This window comes from Rattus norvegicus, chromosome 2 (genome assembly GCF_021556685.1).
Source record: "Rattus norvegicus strain SHRSP/BbbUtx chromosome 2, alternate assembly SHRSP_T2T, whole genome shotgun sequence".
In the NCBI taxonomy this organism is placed as follows: domain Eukaryota; kingdom Metazoa; phylum Chordata; class Mammalia; order Rodentia; family Muridae; genus Rattus; species Rattus norvegicus.
The window spans coordinates 26,043,267-26,065,695 of NC_141535.1; the positions used below are offsets into that span (position 1 = coordinate 26,043,267).

Consider the following 22,429-nt stretch of genomic DNA (forward strand, 5'->3'; position numbering starts at 1 on the left):
TCTCAAAGAAATTAATAAAAATACTTTTAAAAACTCAAAAGAAAGAGAAAAGCTAGATTGAAAAACTTAAAAATTTACCACCTTACACTTACTTCACATTAAAGAAAGTATGAGAATTTTGTGGCTATTACGGTAAATGCCTACGATGTGTATCATGTGACCCTAATGGCACACAGAGAAGTGTTTGGTGTCACCAGCTTTGACCTTCTGAAACCCAAGTGTGCTGGGTTACCCAATGTCTATTTTTAAACACTAGGATGACTCTCTCCAGTACACACTAAGAAACTTAATATAGCAAGGGTGCTGGTCAGAGTTGGCAACAACTTTCTGGGCGCTTAATGCTTTTGCTTAAAAAAAGGGTAAATTAAAAGAATCACTTATTTGGGATAGAGAGAGGGTTCGGCAGTCGAGAACACATGTCGTTCTTACAGAGGACATGAGTTTGGTTCCTAGCACCCATGTCGGATGGCTTACCTGTAACTCCAGGGGAACCAGACACCCTCTTCTGGCCTCTGCAGGTACCCAGATACATGTATGCATAACCACAAACAGACAAGTACATATACACATAAATTTTAAAAATTTATAGAAAATAAATCTTAAAAATAATAAAATTATGCTCCAATAGAAAGAAGTTGGAAAATGGAGAACAGGTATCAGTTTAATAGGAATTATATGGAGTGCATGCCTTTATATGCATAGCATGTTACATGTTATAAATATTTATATGTGATTTGAAGACAGAGTTCAAGCCCTGTCATAGGACATGCTAGCATCCTTGCTTATGTCCTGCAAGCTTTCTGAAATTATGTAAATTACTCAATATTTTTACCTCCCACTTTCTCTCTCACAAAGTTAGGTGAAAGCAATGCCAGTGTCCTTGAGATATTATCATCTTTAAAACCACTGCAGACAGTGAGGGACAGAGTTTGGAATGAGCTATGTGATCTCTGAGCAAGTGTTGATTTCCCTTCCCTCCCCTTGCCTGGGCCTCTGTCGCTGCTCCCAAACCTAAGAGGGTCAGGGGGATGACATCAGAGCGTCCCTCTAGGGCCAGTCTGTATTGGCAGTCAGGCTGTCCTGCCAAGTACATGACAAAACAGGGCTGCTTTTGCTGGATGGAGAGAGAAAGGTTGGCAGCAGGGACACTGGGACTGAAAGAAAACCACTAGGAGTCCAAACCAGACCCTACCTCATCTCCACGGGACTCAGCTCACCGTGCAGGGAGTTCAGTGACAGACACCTATCTGCCCACTCCATAGTCTAAGTAGATGTATTAGAAACTTTACTGAATGAGAGATACAATGGAACAGTACAGGACGATGGGTGATTTTTAGCATGTGCGTTTTCCTGAAGAAAAGCGCATACAAACGAAGCGTGGGAGGTCCGTAGGGGAGTGGGCTTTGACACTGAAGTTGGTAGGTAGAGCAACGGAGATTAACCTTCCCACATAGGCTGCACTTTACCAGATCAGGCTGTAGGATTTTTGAACTGAAGACGTTCCAGAGAGGATTCTTCTCTGAAGGAACAAACGAAGGCTGGACCTATCCCTCCTCAGTCTAGGGGCAGCTTTGGGACAAGCCACAGAAGGCAGAGACGTTCCCCGCAGACAATGTAACTGAGCAATTCTTTAGTGCTTGTCACCGTCCCCTCCAAATTATTGCATTTCTAAAGTCACTGAGTACTGTCAACCTCTGGTTAAACAAGTCTACCTACCTGATCCAAGCTCAATATCCCATGACATTTGTTTACATTCACTTGCTCACCCACTCACTTATACACTCACTGACACAACCAGCAAATGTGCCCTCCTCTGGGCATCCTGAGTGACTGTGGACGACATGAGAACATTTATAGCAGCACTTAGCAGCACAGGAAGTACTGGGATGGAAGTCCCACGTGTGTTGGGTCTGCCTTCTGCTTCATTGACTTTTCTCCTGGCTAGTGTCACTCTAGGAAACCATTCTAAGTCTGACTTGGGGAACGAGTCTTTTTATTTGCTTTTTGATTAATAAATACTCTTTGTGTAGTGAATCTGACATCGTGTGGAAAGTAACTGCTCCCCCGGCCCCCGCCCCAGACTGCAAACTCCTCAATGCTGTCATTTTAATGTCCCTAATATCTGGCACAGGACCTGGCATAGCCTCTGAGCTTACAATCAATGAAGCACTTTTTCCATGGATTCCATAAAGCTAGCTAAAACCTACACATTATCGGGTCTGCAGAGCCCCCACATGTCTGTAGTGAGCGGAAGGCACCTGAGATGTGCTCTAAAATAAATGGACCAAGTTTCAAGACCCAGAGTAAGACAATGCAAACGATAAAATTACTGTCATCTGTTCCTTTGTATAAATTTAATGGCCACTTAAAATGTTAAATGAGTGCTAGGCAGTGGTAGTGCATGCCTTTAATCCTAGCATTCTGGAGGCAGAAGCAAGCTGATCCCTTGAGTTTGACACTAGCCTGGTCTACAGAGTTCTAGGACAGCCAGGGGTACACAGAGAAATCCCAACTCAAAAAGAAAGAAAGGAAGGAAGAAAGGAAAGAGGGAGGGAGGGAGGGAGAAAGAGGAGGAGGAGGAAGAAGAAGAGGAAGAAGAAGAAGAAGAAGAAGAAGAAGAAGAAGAAGAAGAAGAAGAAGAAGAAGAAGAAGAAGAAGAAGAAGAGAGAACAAAACAAAGAAACGAGAAAGAAACAAAGCTAAATTATCTATGTGGTTGACATATTTCTGTTGGCTAATGCTGGATTGACAAAAAGACTCTTTTTTATGTACAAATCACGGCCATTCTCTTGCATCTTGCAAGTTTGCTTGATGTAGAATGATCCAGTTCTGATATCTGAGTAGTGCCATACTTTCCCTAAGCCCACGCTCAGAACAGTCAGGGAACATAAGTTTGTTGTTGCTGCTCTCTCACTATGTCCTACACGTTAGTAGGTTTGCTGTTTTTACAGGGGAAAAAAATAATTACAATTCTCTAATTATTCCTCACTGTTCAAGGTCTGGGCAAGGGCATGTGACAGTCATTCAGCCAACACTTCAGCAGCTCCTAGCTTTCTCCTCTCTCCTCCCTCAGACTCTGGCATCCTGCAGCCAGCCACCCCTCCCACCCCCAGCACTTTCCACTGACCTCAGAAAAGGGCTAGCTCAAATAACACACTTGTCAGAACACCTTGGTAAGCAGAAAGACAGCACTCACTTGACATGTGACCCAGAGTGCCCTGAACTGATAGCAACTGTCTCCCAGAGGGTTGCTTCCCTGTAGTGATGAGTTTCGCTGGAATGCCATTAGGACATTTAATGCTATCAGCCCAGATTGGCATGTTGTACACCCATCCTGCCAGCGCTTCAGTGAAGGTGATTTGGAAGTTTTAGGAACTGCTGTAAAACCCTCCATGTTCCCATAGAGAAAATCAACCTTGACTCCATGGAGGTTACCATAAAACAGGAACAGGTTCCTGATTAGTGGGAAAGGCCTCAGACAGAAACCAACAAGAAAGAAAGAAAGAAAGAAAGAAAGAAAGAAAGAAAGAAAGAAAGAAAGAAAGAAAGAAAGGAAGGAAGGAAGAAAGAAAGGAAGAAAGAAAGAGAAAGAGAGAGAGAAAGAAAGAGAGAGAGAGAGAGAGAGAGAGAGAGAGAGACTGAGTATCTCTTGACAGACCTCTCTGCATTCGGGGCACGGTGGCTTTGAGACATTTACAACAGTACTTGTAAATGTGTTCTGAAAATTTTCCCAAATGATAATGTTGAATCAACTGATGTTTAGCCTTTAAGGAAATGCTCCAATCACTACTTCTAAAAAATAATTTGTTTTGACTCCTGAATGGCTCGATAGACAGAACACAGCCTTTTAGTTTTATTAGGAATAAAATCTAAGCCCTGATCACAGCCTGTGAAGACATGTGTGTGTGCGGGAGCGGGGGTAGTAGGGCATGTGCAGGGAGAAACCAGAAGTCAGTATTGGATGCCCTCCTTCTATATTAAAGCAGAATATTCCACTTGATCCCAGAGCTCAAAGATTTGACTAACCTAGCCAGCTTGCCCCAGGGAATTCCCATCCTGAGTCCTGTGATTACAGACAGGCCATGTATGTACAGACGGCCATGCTGGGGATCTCATCTTATTTCCTCACACCTTCATGACAAGTGCTATACCCGCTGGGCCTGCTCCCCACCCCAAATCTGCAGTCTAGGCTTCTTACCCTCACCCTTGTCAACCCTCCCCTGCTCACTTCACTCCAGTAGCCTGAGCTCCTTGTGCTCCCAAGCCAACCACACCTTCCCACCCCAGGGCCTTTACACCTGCTTTTCCACTTGCCAGAGACACAGTTCTTCAGCCTCTGCTGAAATGTTTCAGGAGGTGGCCCTCTGCTCTCTACTCACTGCATTCATTATCTGTCATCTTCTGGGTGTTCGGACGGGACAAACTAGTGAGCACTTGTCTGGAATTGGTAGTCTAAGTTCTGGTTCCACTTTTAAAAACTGTCTCCTGACACTAGGCTTCTGAGTCTAGAAAATGGGTGACTGCCAGCAGATGCTTGTATGGTCTCTAAAGTCTGGAGGTTTCATGGTTCTGCTTTGGCAGATGCTTGTGGGATGATGTCACAGGCGAGGCAGGTACAAGATAGAATGAGGCCTGTCATTGGATGAGAAGAAAGGATAGGTGGGAGAAAAGTTTGAAGGAAGAGGAGGAGACAGGAACGGAGGAGAAGGGGAGAGAGGGTAGCTAGGGACAATATGGCGGGTGATGTTAAGATTCCAAGCTGTACCTTTACAGGTACAGCTTGTTATGAATTTTTTAAGGGATGGATGTGTACTGGGCTTTGTATGTTTAGGTGGGCAAGTATATCTTATCAATTGGATCAAAGGTTATTGTGTTGTGTGTTCTTTCATGTGCAGATTTAAGTGTAAGGGAGTGTGGGGCAGCTGGTCTGGGCCGCCCGCTGAGTTGGGATGTGTGTTTCTGGCATGGTGGCAGCCTGCCTTGGGAACTGGATGGGTATAGAGATTGCTGCCAGGCTCAGAGAGAGGCTTTCAGCAGTGCGATATGGGATGGAGCAGAGTGAGAGAGAGGCTTTGCTGACTGAGAATTAAGATATCCAGCAGATATCTTGGGGCACCGCAGTACCGGATCTAGTGGGGTAAAAAGACAGCATTTCAATTTTTATATTTTTACAACAGATGCTCTTGGATAAAGTTTTCTTCTCATATGCATGAAGTACCAAGCCTTTAGGGACACTTTATTATGACCCCAAATCCCCTTCCAGGGGTGAAACTTCTCAAGCCCTTCCTGCTGGGATTTCCTCCACACTTTGAGGTGCTTCCTACAGAGCCTTCCTTCCAGTCCTTCTGACATAACTGTGGTTTTCTGTCACAGGGAGCGTGAGCTCCCTGAGGACAGGAGTAAATTCTTGATTACTTTGTCTGCGGCATGTGACACAATCCCTGGCTCTCCACACATACCCGTGCATAAGCACGGATGAGCTCAACTTGAACAGAACCTCTGCCGAAAGCTGGTGCCGCCTCTTTCCCCTCACTAAGGAACGGCAGGCAGAAGTAGGGTTTTGCTTCTGGTAATGACCTACTGGAGAGCTGTTAAGAAACGAAAGTTTGCTGGGAGCGCTTTAGAGTCAGGTTTGCCCTCACAGTTTCTCAGGTTTATTTAATCCTTTTGACAGCCTAATAACTAGGAGCTAGCACTGCCCTGGGGCCAGCCGCATAGCCCAGTGGTGGAGCATTTACCTAGCATGAGACAGCAAATAGCAGCCAGGAAAAGGACTGGCTCCATTAATGATGGGGGGATGAACCTTCTGAACTCTAAAAGCATTTTTATCTTAGAAGGGATACTTTTTGTTGATCATAAAGGTAAGAAATTCTACATATGAATTCACTAAAAAAAAAAAAAAACCCCACCGAAACGAAGGACAAACCTGAGTTCTACTCAGTGGTCATTATCTCTTCACTCAGAAATAAGCGCTGTCAACCTTGTTAAACCGCACTCTCTGAAGCTTTTCTAGTCTATTTTATGTTTGACATCTGTCCTAGTTTGCTTTCTGTTGCTGTGATGAACACCGTGACCAAAATCAGTCTGGGGAGAAAAGCTTACACTCCACCGAGGGAGCTCAGAGCAGGAACTCAAGCAGGAACGTGGAGGCAGGAACTGAGCAGAAACCAGAGAGAGCTGCTAAATGGCTTGCTCTCCATGGCTTCCTTGGCCTGCCTCCATAGACAGTGAGGGCTACCTTGCCATTCCTCATGAAAATCGGTCAAGAAAATCTGCTACAGACCAGTCTGAGGGAGATGTTTTCTGAACTGAGTTTCCCTTTCTAAACGATCCTACCTTGTGTCAAGTTAACAAAAGTTTAACCAGTACAATGTTGCGGTAAATATTAAAATGTTGGTGCCTTTTATCCCGACATCATTTTAGATTATTCTATGATCATATCTTGGTGTAGTAAGATCCTATCACATAAATGTATCTACCATCCACTTCTGTTAGTGCCTTTGTTTTAAACCTGTACATGCTTCTCTATTGCAAAAGTTAACTTGGATGCTAGGGAAATGGCTCTGCTGACAAAGTGCCAGCTGTGTGGGTATGAGTGCCCCACTTTAGATCCTCAGCCTCCATATAAAAGCTGGCCACAGAGATGCCATCTGCAACTCTAGCAGACGCAAGCGGAGCTCATTGGCCAGGCATAAGTGGACTCCTTCAGTGAGAGACCCTGTCTCAAAAAGTAAGGTAGAGTGTGAGCCAGAAAAGCAACAATGACCTCTGGCTTACACACACACACACACACACACACACACACACTCACATACACACACACACTCATATACACATACACACTCACATACACACACTCACATACACACACTCACATACACACACCCACTCACACATACTCACATATACACACACACTCACACACACACTTACATACACACACCACACTCACATACACACACACACTTACATACACACACACACTCACACACACACATACTCACATACACACACACTCACATACACACATACACACACTCACATACACACACACTCACATACACACACACTCACATACATACACACACTCACACACACACACTCACATACACACACTCACACACACTCACATACACACACACTCACATACACACACACACTCACATACACACACACTCACATACACACACACTCACACACTCACACACTCACATACACACACACACACACACACACACACACACACACACACACACTGAGCTGAGCTAAATGTAGTTGCTGGCCTTTCAGAAAACCTACATAAGCTCTGTGTTTAAGCAGGGTGAATATCCCACTATGATACAGAGTTGAGGTCTTCCTTCTTTCTCTAGAAACCTCTCAAAGTAAAAGATGAGTGGAATGTTTCCCCTAGTGCAGTGGTTCTCAACCTTCCTTAACACTGTGACCCTTTAATACAGTTCTTCATGTAGGGGTGACCCACCAATCATAAAATCTTCATTGCTACTTCATAACTGATTTTGCTACTGTTGTAAATCATACAAATATTTGTGTCGTTTGACCCACAAGTGGAGAAATGCTGCCCCAGAGTAAGGAAGGGCCCCTCCTTGAACAAAGAGTGCTCGAAGCCTCCTAAGTTGCTGTGTACCCATGCTGGCTCGCACCACATCTTACAAGTTCTTGCTTTTTTATCCTCAGTGAACGGCATGAGGCTCCAGCTTGTTCCTCCAGAACAAGATAAGGGTCTCCTCATCCTGCTGGGGTTTAACATGAAGTCACACAGGTAAATGCTTGTACAATAAGGCTCTCTTCTGAGTGTAATAAAACTCCTGTGTCCGAGGAAGGTTGACCTGTGACTCTCACCTTCTATCCGCTAGAACCTGTTCCAAATTCTCACTTCCACTCTCGGGGGAACATGGAACTTCAGGCCATGCCTATAATCTCACACACAACCAAGTAGTTTGATTCCTGACCACAGGGGCGTGACAGCTACAGGACCCTAATCACAGCTACCAATGCCTTCCCAGTTCCCCATCATGGCCCAAGCTCTTTCTTTATGTTGCCTCTTCATAGATTCTCTTCTGACATTCAACTTTGCTATCTGCCTGTCAAACTGTGGTCTGTGCTCTCAAGTCCTGCTGGGTTACTTACCATTTGGCTCAAACATGGACAGTTTTCCAGGACTCCATCACCTGCCTTATTCCCCTCAGCTTATTCTGACCCATTTCCTTGCAGTGGATACTTTACTGTCTGTGGTCAGAACAGGCTGAGGTTACCTCAGATGCATTAAATCCTTACTAAGAAGGGCTTAGCTTTGGGCGAAGGGCAACTCAGAAGTGGTGCCTAAAACTACAGACAACCCAATTGTAGTGTAAATGAGCTTCTCGTTATCTTGGAAAATAACGGCTAGACAAGAATATGAGCGTCCCACACATCACCATGAGAATCTCTCCTCTAACCTGGGAGTGGCTGATCCTCCTACTCCCTCTCCCACTCCCCACAGGCACCTCTCCTCTGCCCTTCCTTTATACATCTCCTGCCCATCTTCTGATATCCAGTCTGTAGCCAGTACTCCATGATTCTAGACGCTCGACCTCCCACAGCAGTGTTCACATTCTCCACTCAGTCTTTAGCACACAGACTTCCTTAGCATGTAGTCAGAAACCCGTCGTTCCTATCTTTTTCCTCAAAGTTCTTGAGGGCAGAGCTTGCTTCCTTCTTGGTAGTTGCTTGTTAAGAATGTAACTAACGGGGGTTGGGGATTTAGCTCAGTGGTAGAGCGCTTGCCTAGGAAGTGCAAGGCCCTGGGTTCGGTCCCCAGCTCCGAAAAAAAGAACCAAAAAAATAAAAGAATGTAACTAACGCTTCAAGATTTCCAACGGATGGTTTTCTGTAATTAGCGGTACCCTACATGTATATATGCATGTGGAGACCTATTCCTCACATACAATTTAAAAAAAAGAAAAAGCCATCGCCACCAGCCTGGCACTCACTAAATAGGTGAGGCTGACTGCACAGTGAGCCCGGGGATTCTGTCTCTTTCCAGCTCCCTACCACAGAAAACAAGCACAAGCTACCAAGCTGGGCTTTTCCTCAGTACTTCAAGGACTGACCATAGGGATTGACTGGGGATTAAACTTGGGTCTTTGTGCACACGAGGCAAGCACCACACCAGCTGAGCTATCTCCCCTGCCTTCAATGCTACTCTTGGATTACTTCAACCTGAGCTATTCTGGCCTTGGTTGGGCATTCTGAAACGATAAACCTTCACTTGCCACCCGCCAAGGCCTTCTGAGAGGAGTACTCAGGAAGAGATACCATTTGACTGACACATGCTGAGGATAAAACAAAACATACCATTATTCTTATCTTAGGGCTGGATGAGAAGGGACTAAGTGGAGAGAGTCCTAATAGATAGACAGACAGACAGACACACACACACACACACACGCACGCACGCACGCACATATGCATATAGTATTACCTAATCTAATCTCACTCGCCTTATTGATAGATATTTAGGATCAGAGCGACTTTTAGGACAGAGGTTGCTGAAACACCTCCCAGGAGAGCCCAGCTGGTCTGAAAATCACAGTCTTCCTGCTTCTGCCTTTCTATTATTGGAATCACAGGGCAGGCATCCACACCTGGCCTTCATGAGTCTTTCCTTTAAGGAATGTATGGATGTTTGCACCAAAAATAGTTCCCATACAGCAAGCTAGCCCAGCGCTAGAACTCGAGGAGGCTGCCACACCTTTCAAGGTAATGGACTGCGCCTTCTCTGACCGCAGACCCTTCCCCAAGCTTAGGCAGGCAAGATTGATTCAAGGCGGGCAGCCAGACGCAAGGATTCCAGCACAGTTTTGCGGATAGGCAGAACCCCAAGTAAGTCTCCAAGAATAAATGAGCAAGTCACAAGGAGCTGGGAGGCGGGGGTGGGGTGTGGGTGGGGGCAGACTGTGAACTTCGCTGCAGGCGACCTGTCACTCTTGCTGACAGCAAGAACCTTCTACCTTCAAGTTTTTAAAAAGGCGCCGCGCCCCAGACAGAGGGCTTGGCACCGGGGAGAAATGCGCTCCTGAGGTTGGAAAGGGAAAGGAAAAGGCTGGGGGTGGCCAGCGGCCTGGCGAGACACCTGTAGGGTGGACAACTTTGCTAGGCCCTGGGTGGTACGGGCTCTGGCTACCTGGCGTCGGGCTCCTCCTCCGACTCGGCCGCCGTCTCCTCCCCCTCGCCCTCCGACTCCTCCTCTGTCTCCGGCTCCTCTTCCTCCGCGCCCCATCCAAGTAAACCCTGGGCTGCGAGTCCGCTGTCGCTGCTCGCCATCGCGCCTGTCCTGGCCGGAGTCGGAGCTGCCCACGCCTCGCCCGGTGTTCTCCGTCTGACTGCACTTTGCCCGGCCCGCGCGGCTGCTTGGGTTCCCGGCGCGCGGGGTGGGGGCGCCCAAGCCTTTAAATAGAAGGCGTCAAGAAAGTTTCGCCACGGAGCTTTAGCCGCCCGGGCTCAGCTTCCCCTGGTTCCTGTCGCCTGCCAACTTCCCCGCCCGTTTTGGCAGACCTTCGGCGGCCTTTGGGGCCAGGGCGGAGAGTAGTGTTGAGGGCTGCCCAGGGGCGTCAAACGACCCACCAGCCCGGCCTTCCATCCAGTGACCTGGTGGTTCTTACACCTCGGGCTGGGCTGAGGGATGCTTCATGCCAAAGGCAGCGCTCGCCAGGGTCTTGTTTTCCCTTCTTCCTGAGAAGAGAACGTTAGGTGCAGGTTTGTAGATAGCTTAAGGCCCCAATGCCAGTATGGTGACAATGGAAACAAACCAGCAGCTCCTGAGGGGACCAAGATCTCATTGGATCAAGTAAAGCCAGTGCTTAACCTCTCAATCACTACTCTAGGACTAAAGCCCAAGATCCTCCTAGAGAATAAATCCTGACTAATCCACTTTTAGAAATCGGGTATTTACACTGTATCAAATGAATTCTTTCTGCCTGAAAGGCTCACCTGTTCACTTATTGGAGATCACTGCCTTTCTCTGAAACCTCCAGGTTTGAACTCACTGCTCCTCTCCAGGAACTCGAGCAGTCTTTTGAATGTGTTGATACCCAGGAGACTGTTTCTCTGTCACACCACCTAGTTCTTATAAGCTACGAATGTTTCTGAGAAGGCAGAGGCCTGTTCAGTACAAGGGTTAGAAAGTATTCTTTCCAGAGAAAGACGTTTGGCTAGATCTCCAAATCTTTACTCATTGCAGATTCTTAGAGTTGCTAAACAAAGTGGGAAATCAGAGTATTACTGTCCAGTTACTCCAGCTTGAATGCTGCACATTGGGTGTCCCAGGACACTCTTTGGTGTAGATCGGCAGCCACCTCGTTTACCAATTTTGCCAAGACCCTACTTCAACTACCTTTACGTTTAGAATTATATACAGAGTCCACACATTTAATACTAATATTTTTTTCTTTTTTGGTTCTTTTTTTCGGAGCTGGGAACCGAACCCAGGGCCTTGCGCTTCCTAGGTAAGCGCTCTACCACTGAGCTAAATCCCCAGCCCCTAATAATACTAATATTTTAACAGCACATACAAACAAAAACTGTGGCATTCACACAAAATTGAAATGGGAAAGACTTCCAAGTCTCCAGTTGGGGAAATAGGTCAATGGGTGGAGCACTTGCCTAGCAGACCCAGGCTTAGTTCAATCCCATCCGTGAAAATAAATTAAAAAAAAAAAAAAAAAAAAAGCCTGTCTCACCATATATGAACAGCCCTCTTCCCTGATCCAACTGGACTGCCGCATGGTCTTAAGTGCTGGCTCCTTAGTTCCAGGATAAAATTCATCAGCTTTTTGGCCTATTTGTCACAACAGATCGGCTGTCACAACGTGGTGGCAATGCAGGAGCCCACGCTGTGGCAGAGTCTGAGGCTTTCTTAATGCCATAATGCTGAACAGCCATCCCCAAGGGACTATGACTTACAAACAGTACCTGGGGTCACGCTGAACTGTCATACTCAATACATTCTGAGAAAGCGCTGCATAGTGTGGAATAAATCTTAGAAATTTTTCCAAGAAAAAAATCATACAAAAAATTTTTACATCAAAAGTACTACAGATCAGTAATCTAAAAAACTGACCCATAGAGAAAGCTCTATTCCTAATTATGGCAGAGAAATAATGTGATTGGCGGCTAGCCATGGATGACTTCATCCCAGGGACTCTGGATTAAACAATCAAGGTTCAGATCGGTTAAGATAACCACAGCCTCAATCTCGGTACAAAACCAACGTTCACAGAAAGATAACACCTCAGCAATTCCAGATATAAACTTTATTCCATTGACAGCATACGAAAATTTAAACTTAAAAAGAAAAAGGAAAATATGCACCCTTTGTAAGTCAAAGAGAAAGTTTTAGTTTTTTAATTGGTCTGCAAAAAATAGTTTAGTGGTACAAACTGTACCCCTGTAGGCCTACAAGAAGTTTGCAATCTTTGAAAAAGTTAAAACCGCCTTCAAGATTACTTTTTATATTTAACTGTACAATACAGGTATTGACCAATTTACAAGTATTTACATAAACTAACAACAATTTATTAAACAGCATAGCTTGATCTGAACTACTGCTTTCCTGTGGAAAAGAAATACTAAAAAAGATTTTTGTAAAAACATTAAACTTTTATTTATAACTTTATTGTCTTATCTAAAACACTTTGTAGTGGCTTACTGCCTAAAAATTCCAGTTTAGATTATAATCTACAGACATTGGATTCCACAAATAACCTTAGCTTCGATGTTTCAGTTTTCTGTTTCCTATCATGAGGAAAATAAAACCAGGAAAACGGAGGTGAAGCAACAGTGCACAATTCACTGTGCTCTCAGAAAACATAAGAAACTACATTTTTTCCAAAATATTTAAGTCAGAGACTTTCAAACAGTCCATAAACAAGTCACTAACTGTTGTTAGTGTTCCCATTACAACAGTGCAAAATGTATTGTTTCAACACAAACTCTAAGACAGCCTTCAGAGTCTATAAAGAAGGTGTGAAGTGCTGAAAACACACTAATATAGACACACCTCAGACAGTCTGTCCCAGCGGTCAGTCAAGTGAAGACTTAAGGCAATTGTCCAGTATTTCAAGACTCCACAGTGATTTCACTGAATGAAAGATTTCGCTTGCTTCAAGTAACTGAATAGCTGACTTGAATCTTGGCTTGACTAGAGCTGAGCTGGACTACTGTCTACAGCCAGGCACACTAAGTATGTATTACTTAGGTCCTTTGCAAAACTCCACAGAGTTCTTCAGTATAAGCATGTGGTACAAGTACTTGAGAATATATCAAAACCTTATTAGTTCAGGTAATTTCTCAAAATATATTTTATGCTGAAAAGTCATGCCATAATACTACTAATCATTGATGTAAACATTTTCAAAAATACATTTTTAAATCAAAGAGTTTATTAGGAAATGTCATAATAAAATATGCAATCTTTATATAAGTATGTCCTTTTAAAAATAAAACATGAAAACAAGACCATTAAAAAAACCATGATGGAGGTAAGCAAATGAATTATGACGTATGTATTGTTCTTTATTTCTTGGAAGAATTTTAGAATTAGAGACCAGTTATCTTTTCAGGGTAGCAGCTCTCAAAGGTAGAACACTGTTCAGATCTCTCTTGTTTTTCAATCTCTGCCATGACTAGGAAAGGGGGAGAAAAAAAAATCAATCTTAGAATACAAACTAAACACAGAACAAAGGACTGACTTCACAGAGTTCAGACTATTAGTAGTGATTCTAGCTACTTGGAGTTTAGATTATGTTTCTTATTTTTAGTTCCCAAGGTAATTCTTTCCCAGAAAAGAAACAATTATTAAATATTCTTTAATATTCTATTATTTTTTAAAATGGGCATACAGGTAGCACAAAAACCTATGTGACAATAACAACATTACTTATAGATTAAATTATTCAGCTAAAATAGCAAAGTCTCACTCTGAATTTAAGGGGGGAAATGACGTTTTCTAGCTTTGTGAGTAAAAACAGTATTTCTATAAAGGCAAGCGTAAACATAAAACTTAGTATTTACCCTGAGAAATAGTGAAAGTTCCTGAGAAATTCTCATTCATATGCTAACTCCAGGTTGCAGTCTTATCGCAAATAGTTGTCAGGTAACTAAAGCACTGTTTTACAGCTGAGTAACCTACAGGAAGCTCCCTCACTACAAGAACAAGTGAGCCATACAGAAAGCCACGCTCCATTGTGCTATGTAAGGCAAGGCCTAATTTGAAGAGAACTTACAACACACTATTTGCATTTTAATTACATCAAAGTCTGTCTGTGTGTCCAAATAATGAAAACAGTTTATCTGCCGTGTACCCATTTTCTGACCTCTCCCTCCACTTCCAGTTCTTATAGATGTCTTTCTGTCAATGCATCTTCACACTGACACTCATCACAAACAGGTACCTCACCTAGCAAAACTACCAACGAATGTTGTGGACACAAACACATACATACACACATACATCTTTTAAAATTTCAAAACAAAAAATAATAAATAAACTGTCAAAATATACTTAAGATCAAATGCCATGATGGGAATAGCAGAAAGGAAAAAGGACATGATTCACACATCAAATCCTTTCTCTATAATAAATGCCCTGATATTTTAAAAAATGTCCATTGAATCCATTGATAGTCCATTAAGTTATTTGTGAATTTAATAAGCTCCCAATTAAAAGTGTTGTTTCCACAAAAGTGAAACTCATAAAGGAAAAATAGTGTTAGCTCTCTGGAGGAAAATTCATCTAAATTTAAGTCATAAATTCTTTGTACTGTCACATTAGTGACTTTACTTTTCCTAACTTGCACACTAGTCCACTAACATCTTTAGAGTCGACATGGTACACTGTTTTACCTTTAGAAATTGATCCTTGATCATATCAAACTTCTGCTTCTCATGCACAGCTCTGGCGGTATTAGTTCCATCAAAAGGTTCTGCGTCATGAAATGTACATGTGGGAAAATTAGCACAATAGGATTCATTTTTCTAAAGTGAATTGGGGATCAAACCTAGGGCCTTATCTTATATATGCTAGACAAGTGTTCTACCATGAGTAATGAACAACAGTTCAAGAACATATTTAGATTAGGTCCAATTATATGAAATTCCCAGTATGTCATGGCCTTTGATTTATAAGACAGCAAGTTCATATGGCTCCGTCTAGTATTTTTACTAGATGTGTGTATATACACACACACACATATAAACTTGACCTAGCTATGAGCTGTCTGATAAGGTAGATGAAATTTAGTCATTCTTCTGATTTCAATCCATAGGTGAATCAAGTTACATAAAGACTAAAGTACTCCATCTAAGAGAGGGTCACAGTATCAGATGGTACAGGAGTAAGCTTAAACTCAGTTTTAATTTAAAAGCTGATCTTGTTCAGGAGGAAAAAGTCAGGAACCTTCAAGTAAACCAGTGGTTCTCAATGTCCCTAATGCTGCAACTTTAATTCAGTTCCTCATGTTGTGGTGACCTCCAACCACAAAATTATTTTCATGACTTTTATGTAAATTTATTTACATTACTGTTGAATCATGATGTAAATATCTGTTTCCTGGTGGTCTTAGGGGACCCCCAAAGGGGTTGCAACCCCCAAGTTGAGAGCCACTGGAGTAGAAGTTCAATGCTAAAGAGAATGAAAGGCAATGCAGCCTGTTTTGGTGTGAATGGATGTTTACAGAGAGATCTGGTGAGGACAGTTTCCATGAGGAATCTGGCAATGAAGAGAAAAAATTCCAAGCAGAGAAGACAGGAGGAAACGAAGTTCTTCTGTGTGCCCGATACATGCTATCTCCTTGTCTACACCCAGCCCATGCCTGTTCACCCACTGGACACAGCAGAGGTCAGAGAGGTAGGTGGACAGATACATAGATCAAGGAAAGGTCTTGTAAAAACTGAAAGCATTAAAGCTGAAAAGGGGGAATGAAGGGCAAAATCAATTGAGTTGCTTGAGAGAAAAGTAGATAAGCGGAAAACCTGAAGAAAGTGAAGAAATATGAACCTAAGCAGGCCCACAACTCTGACAACTGTTGTTTTGTGGTTTTATGGGTGTGTGCATGTGTGTGTAGATGCAGGCAAGGAATACATATGGCGTGAGAAGACAGCTTGAGGAAGTCAGTACTCTCCTTCAGCCGTGTGGGTCCTGAGGACAGACCTCCAGCAGGTTAGCAGGTTTGGCGGCAAGAATCCTTACCTGCGGACCACCCCCCATCCAGGTCCCTTTAGTCATTCTGTACTACTCAGAAAGGCTATGCTTCAAGACTTCACTACACTGTTGAAGTGGACCTTTTCTTGTTGTGTTTTGGATTCTAGTAGAAAAAAGCTATATATCAAACTATATTGAACCACATCATATATAGATAGCACTTTATAAAAATATTTACTTTTCAAAAGAATATGGGTAACTAATACACACTCACTGTGCAACATTAGCAAACCAAACACCAGAGATCTAAATCAATAGTCAAGCACCCTTTTAAAATGTTGCAAAAAAGAAAGAGAGAGAGAGAGAGAGAGAGAGAGAGAGAGAGAGAGAGAGAGATTGACTGATTAAAACCTTCTTGATCAGCCTGGTGTGGTAGTGCACACCTTTAATCCCAGCATTCAGGAGGTAGAGACAGGCAGATCTCTGAGGCCAGCTTGATCTACAAAGAAAGTTTCGGGACAGCGAGGACTGTACAGAGAAACCCTTAATAATAATAACAAATATTCTCAACCTAATGTTTACTATAAATGTTGACATTTTTATTCTTTTTCACCTCAAGATTGAAAACATCTTCAACTTTTATTTATGAAAGCAATTTTACTGTTCTTGTCAGGAGCACAAGTAGTGCTGGAGATCCAATTCATGGCCCAGCCTGTTAGGAGGGACTCTGGGGATTAGTTTCCCACTGAGTCAAAGAAAGTGTATTAAGAACATATTTTAACTACATGTAAACTCATTTTAGAAAATAGAATTGTTTTCAGATCATCTTTAAAGTTAAATCAACTTCATAATATGTATCACAAATTATATAGTTTCAGTCAATTTAGTATGAAGAAAGCATGAACTGCTCAAATCTTAACAACTAAAATGAACAAATTCACATTTAGCATTTCTCCACAAAGGAACTTTATATATTTTTCCAAATTAAAAAAATGTAAAGGTAGATATGTAAGTAACCTTAGAACATAAATACATTGCTTTAACAGAACTACAAGTTGGAATTAGTAGTTCCACGATGGTAAATGGTGACTAGAGGGCAGACAGTGGTCAGGCAAAGCCTACCTTCAACACAGATGTATTTATTTCTCCATTCCATATCATCTGGCCTTGGGATGGCTTTGGCCTCACGGACTGAAATCATCTGAGTATTCCAGCTGAAGGGAGGCAACAGAATTCCTCTTTTATTAATCAGGGAAACTGACTTGACTGCCTGAGAGAACACTAGGCCTTGCCTCCTCTGCCCCTCAGCCCATTCTCCATGTATGTTACCGCGTGTGATTCTGCATACCTCTTCCAAATAGTTTCAGTTCCAGGATACAAGATACTTCTTTCATGGTTCAACTAGTTCCTCAGTATATACTAGAATCTGTATACTCTTTTAGTTACGAAAAATAGTACAAAAATGATTCTTTAAAGCTTAAGTAAGTAAAACACAAACACACTGCCTACTCCTAATACCAAAACAAAACTTTTTCATCAGTTATGAGGTAATCTCATGGAATTTTCTTTTTCTAGTAACATTGCCTAATTTTCTTCAGGCACACTTTATAGGATTTGGGAGAAATTTTGAAAGTAGCTAACAGAAGCAAGGAAGAAAACAAAATGTTTTTTGTTTTTATATAAGAAGCAGCATTAATTAACTAAGACAGGAAGTCACGTAGCCCAAGCTGACCCTGAATTTTATAGCCAAGAGGACCCTGAACTTCTGGTCCTCCTTCCTCGACTTCACAAGTGCCAGTTTATACAGTACTGGAAACAGAACCTCATAAATAGTGCTTCATAAGCCCTAGCCAAGCAGTTTACTCACTGAGCTGTACCCCACATCCCTGATAGTGAAACAATTTTGTCCACACTGATCCTCTACCATCCGCCTCCCAAGTGCTGGTTTATGCAGTGCTAGAAATAATACCTACACTTCATAACCCTAGGTAAGCTCTAAATGAGCTATGCCTCATAGCCAACAGGGAAATACTCTGAATGAGCCAATTTCATCTATCTATTTGACTATAACCCATATCCACTCTATAGTGTCTACTAATTTTACATGTCTTTAAAGATTATAAACATTTATTTATATTTGTAAGTTACTACAATAAAAGCATTTTTCATTTTTCCAAGAAGCACCCCAATGTACATGAGCTCAAAAAATAATAAATTTGAGAATGAGGTAAAATCTTTTTGCCAAATGTATTGCCTTTGTCTAACAACGAGGTGAGAAAGACCATGTCTTGGGACTCACCAACACTCAACCAACTCTTGCTCCATATATGACAAAGTCTCTAAGAGCATAATCATGGGTCATTTATGGAAGGTTTCTAGAAAAAAGATTTTCATTTTTAAATATGTAAGAAATAATTTGCTGTCCTCTAAGCATAGTTTTTTATTATGGCTTTGATCAAGAGCTGTGCAGAACAGCGCAGTGGCAGGTACCTGTAACCCTAGAACTCAGAAGAGGAGGCAGGAGACTGAAAACTGGAAACTAGCCTGGGATATTGAGAGACCTGGTCTCCAAAGACCAAGGACCAGAGAGCTTTAGTCGTATTTGCCTGGCATGAGCAAGACCTTGAACCCAGGCCAGGGAGTGGATATGGGGAAGGCAACTAGTGTGGAGCTTTAAGGTTTTAAATGTACACATCTATAAAACAAAATATATACATCTTGTGAGTTATCTAGGGAAGACATTAATAACTGATTGTTGCTTACAGTTCCAAACAGAAAAATGACTTTGTTCCATTACTACAAATTTTTCCAAGATTTTCTTTAAAAATAACAATACAGTGAGAAAAATCACTACATACTGAACAAACCACCATTACAATGTTACATTTATATCACTTTATAAAATCATGTAGTCAGGGACATCCCTGAAATTCTCATTCTCCAGCTCCACCTTGTCTTGTGTGTGTGTGTGTGTGTGTGTGTGTGTGTGTGTGTGTGTGTGTTGGAAATACATACCCCACAATAGCTGATGCTAGAAGCTGCAGCCCAGACTGCCCTCAAATTTATAATCCTCCTGCCTCATCTTTTTTAGCCTATTGGCTTACAGTACCTCAACCAATGATAACTTTTACTAACTCCACTTTACTAGCCTTTTATTTTGTTTTAAGAGGGTGTGGCTATACTGCTGAGACTGGCCCCTAACTCTACTTCAGCAGTCCTTGCTTCAGACCCCACCAATGTCACTACAGACATGTGCTACCATACCTGACTTAAAAAACAAAAAAAACCCAAAAAACAAACAGTAACCTTTAATGGCATATAAACTACAAAATGTAAATATGCAAACATCCTTTAGCAGACAGTTAATTTTTTGTCTTTCAAGTAAAGAGGGTGCTTTTAGCTGAATAAAATTCAGAAGAAATGCTTATAAACATTTTAGCAATTGCCAGAATTCTGTCGAATGGAACCTCATTCATTATTGTGACCATTCTTGGCTGAGCTCCCTACAGTCAACTATGTGAAATTATTTGGTATAAAATAATACATTGGGCAAAGGTACATATGAGGAAGTTTTAAAATCTTTTCCCAAACATTAGCAACACAGCTAGCATCCTTTGACCCAGTATGCTATTGTTTTCTTAATGTGAACTAGCACAAAAGCCTTCCCATCTAGCTTCTGGTGCCAGTCCAACAAAGCACCTACACAAAGAACAAATACATTTTTCTTCTGTGAATCTTTTCTCGTAACACTTCCAAATGGGTTTGGGGTTAGTAAGATGGCTCAGCTTGTAAAGGCACCTGCCACCGAGCCAGAGGACCTGAGTTTTATTCCTGGGACCCACATGGTGGAAAAAGAGAACAAACTCCCAGGAGCTGTCCTCTCACTTCCACACTTGGGGCTGGAGTTAGGGAGATGGCTCATGGAGTAGAGTGCTTGCCACCCAAGTGTGAAGACCTGAATTCAGATGCCCAGCAAGTATGTAAAGTCAGGCCTGGGCCAGCAGCAATAACTCAGTGGATTAAAGACACTGTCACCACACCTGACAACCCAAATTCTATCCCCAAGGTTCACATGTTGGAGCAAGTGAACTGACCCTACAGATGGCCCTCTGATCTACATGAACCAGGGCACACATGTACCCCTCAACCCCAACACAAAATAAGAAAGTAAATAAATAACTCGATGTAAATTAAAACATGTTTAAAAGCCAGACGTGGTAGCACCTGCCTATGATCTGAGCCCTGGAGAGGGATTGCTGGGTAGCCAGCCTAGTCAAATCAGTAAGCTCAAGGTTCAGTGAGAGAATGTTTTCAAAAGAACAGATGAGGGCAAGGGAGGAACATATCCAAACCAATCCCTGTCCTCTCTACATAGACACACACACACACACACACACACACACACACACACACACACACACACACACCCCACACACCACACACATGTACGCACACACCACACAGAGTGACTTCAATTTGAATCCCAGTTCTCCCACTAGTGAGCTGTGTTGTTATGGGCATGTTCCTAAACTTGGCAAATTTTTGCAATGATTAAAAGAAACACATAGCAATCATTTAGCACATACTGGATACTAGGAAAACACTATAAACAATATCCATTATGGCATCTTTAAAAGTAAATTTAGAAACAACCATTACGCCTTTAAAATCTGTTTATATCTCATGTTTCATGGTTTTATAACTTTTGTCAATGAAGACTCCCCTTTCATCATGGTTACCTGATGTATTTCTTAAATTTGCATTTCATTCTAATGTTCATTCAGATCAAGCATTTAAAAAATTCCAAGTTTGTCTTGGCTGAGTTTTTTTTACTATAAATTTTAAATTCCTACAAACAGATGTTCGAACTACATACCATCTACATAAAACTCAAACATAAGACCCACCAGGCCCCACTAGAGAGTCCTCAACATAAAGTAGAATCACAAATGAAATAAAACAAAATTCAAGCTGAAATGATGCTCAAGATTAAGAGCTTATATTATTTTTCAAGAGGACCCAAGTTCAATGCTCAGCGCCTATACTAGGCAATTCACAAAAGAGAAAGGGAAACTCTGTTTCCCTTTTCTGGACTCCATGAGCACTGTACCCACACATGTACAAACATACACCAGTCATATATATATAAAAAAACGAAATCGTAAAACGAGGCTAATTAAACTATGAGTGTTTCGTTAGCAAAGAATACAACGTGGAAATCTTAGTTGCTATTAGCTGTTAGACTATAACTCACATACCTACTCACAGCACTGAATAATACACACAGCCTCTGAGTAAGCCTAGAAACTCACTTATATATAAAGTTTTACTTACTCAAATTCTGTAGCATAGTATTTAAGAAAGCCCAGTAAGAGGTCCCCAAGACTGGATTCATTCTTTGAGAGGTAAGGAGGAACATTACATGGGGCATGATGAACAAGGTGCAGCTGTACAGAAGTACTAAAAGATTCCTGTCAAAAGAAAAAAGGGAAGCACAAAGCCATTTACAATGTATATTAAGGAGTTTATCCAGCCTTATTTAGAAATTTTTTCTAATTCTTTTTCATTAAAGACCTCATCAGTACCCGAACTAGGGTAAAAAGTATATGAAAAACGAATGCTTGGCTTGAGCAAATCATTATGGTAGCAAAAGATTTCACATGTGAGTCAAATTATATTATACATATCATGATTCCCCTCAATGACATATGTTCATAAATACATCTCCTTGTTTCTACAGTAAAAGGCCGTCCTTTATGTATGAAGGAGATATCAAGTGCAAAGGAACAGCTTTTTCCAACTTAACATTCTTCTCAAATGTCACAAAAGCCTAAGTATATGAACGGTTTGGTTTTGGTTTTGGTTTTTGTTTTGAGACTTTCAAAACTGTTTGATTTTGCTGTTATACTTTAAGGAAAGTAGAAAGATAGATGTTCCGTGTGCTAAACTTGAAAGGATGAAGGGAAAGAAGAGAGAATACATACAAATGACAAAGATCCACCGGACTTTCATCAGAGTAATTCACAAAGGAGTGCTTAGCTGTGTGTGAACTAGGGCTAAATAAGGCGTTTATAAGAAAAAAATAGGAATAGGTACTTTCTGTTCTAAAATATTTGTTTTCTTATCTGACCTTTCCTCTTTCAGCAAGTCTAGACTGAAATATAGTAAATGAAGAGAGCGATTTTCAAGTAATATATATTCAAAGTTTCTCTTTTAATGCAGGCTCTACAG

The 22,429-nt window shown here is 41.9% G+C and overlaps 2 protein-coding genes across 22 annotated transcripts in view; both read right to left on the bottom strand.

Moving 5' to 3' along the window:
• Window positions 1–10,384, bottom strand: part of Cmya5 (cardiomyopathy associated 5) — a 97,171-nt gene extending 86,787 nt beyond the window's left edge. Inside the window, 1 exon segment of the mRNA NM_001433255.1 lies at window positions 10,184–10,384. Within this exon segment, the coding sequence (NP_001420184.1) occupies window positions 10,184–10,323 (140 nt within the window). The 5' untranslated portion in view covers window positions 10,324–10,384.
• A 1,912-nt stretch (window positions 10,385–12,296) lies between these two features.
• Window positions 12,297–22,429, bottom strand: part of Tent2 (terminal nucleotidyltransferase 2) — a 51,786-nt gene continuing 41,653 nt past the window's right edge. For 11 of the 21 annotated variants that reach the window (XR_015665119.1, XR_015665116.1, XR_015665113.1 and 8 more), the window contains 4 exons: window positions 21,533–21,669; window positions 17,321–17,412; window positions 14,902–14,981; window positions 12,297–13,682 (listed from right to left, as the gene is read on the bottom strand). Coding sequence is in view for 7 of the 21 variants with exons in the window: in XM_087625688.1 (XP_087481814.1) it covers window positions 13,608–13,682; window positions 14,902–14,981; window positions 17,321–17,412; window positions 21,533–21,669 (384 nt within the window). In the remaining 14 variants the exon portion in view is untranslated. 21 annotated transcript variants of the gene reach the window in all.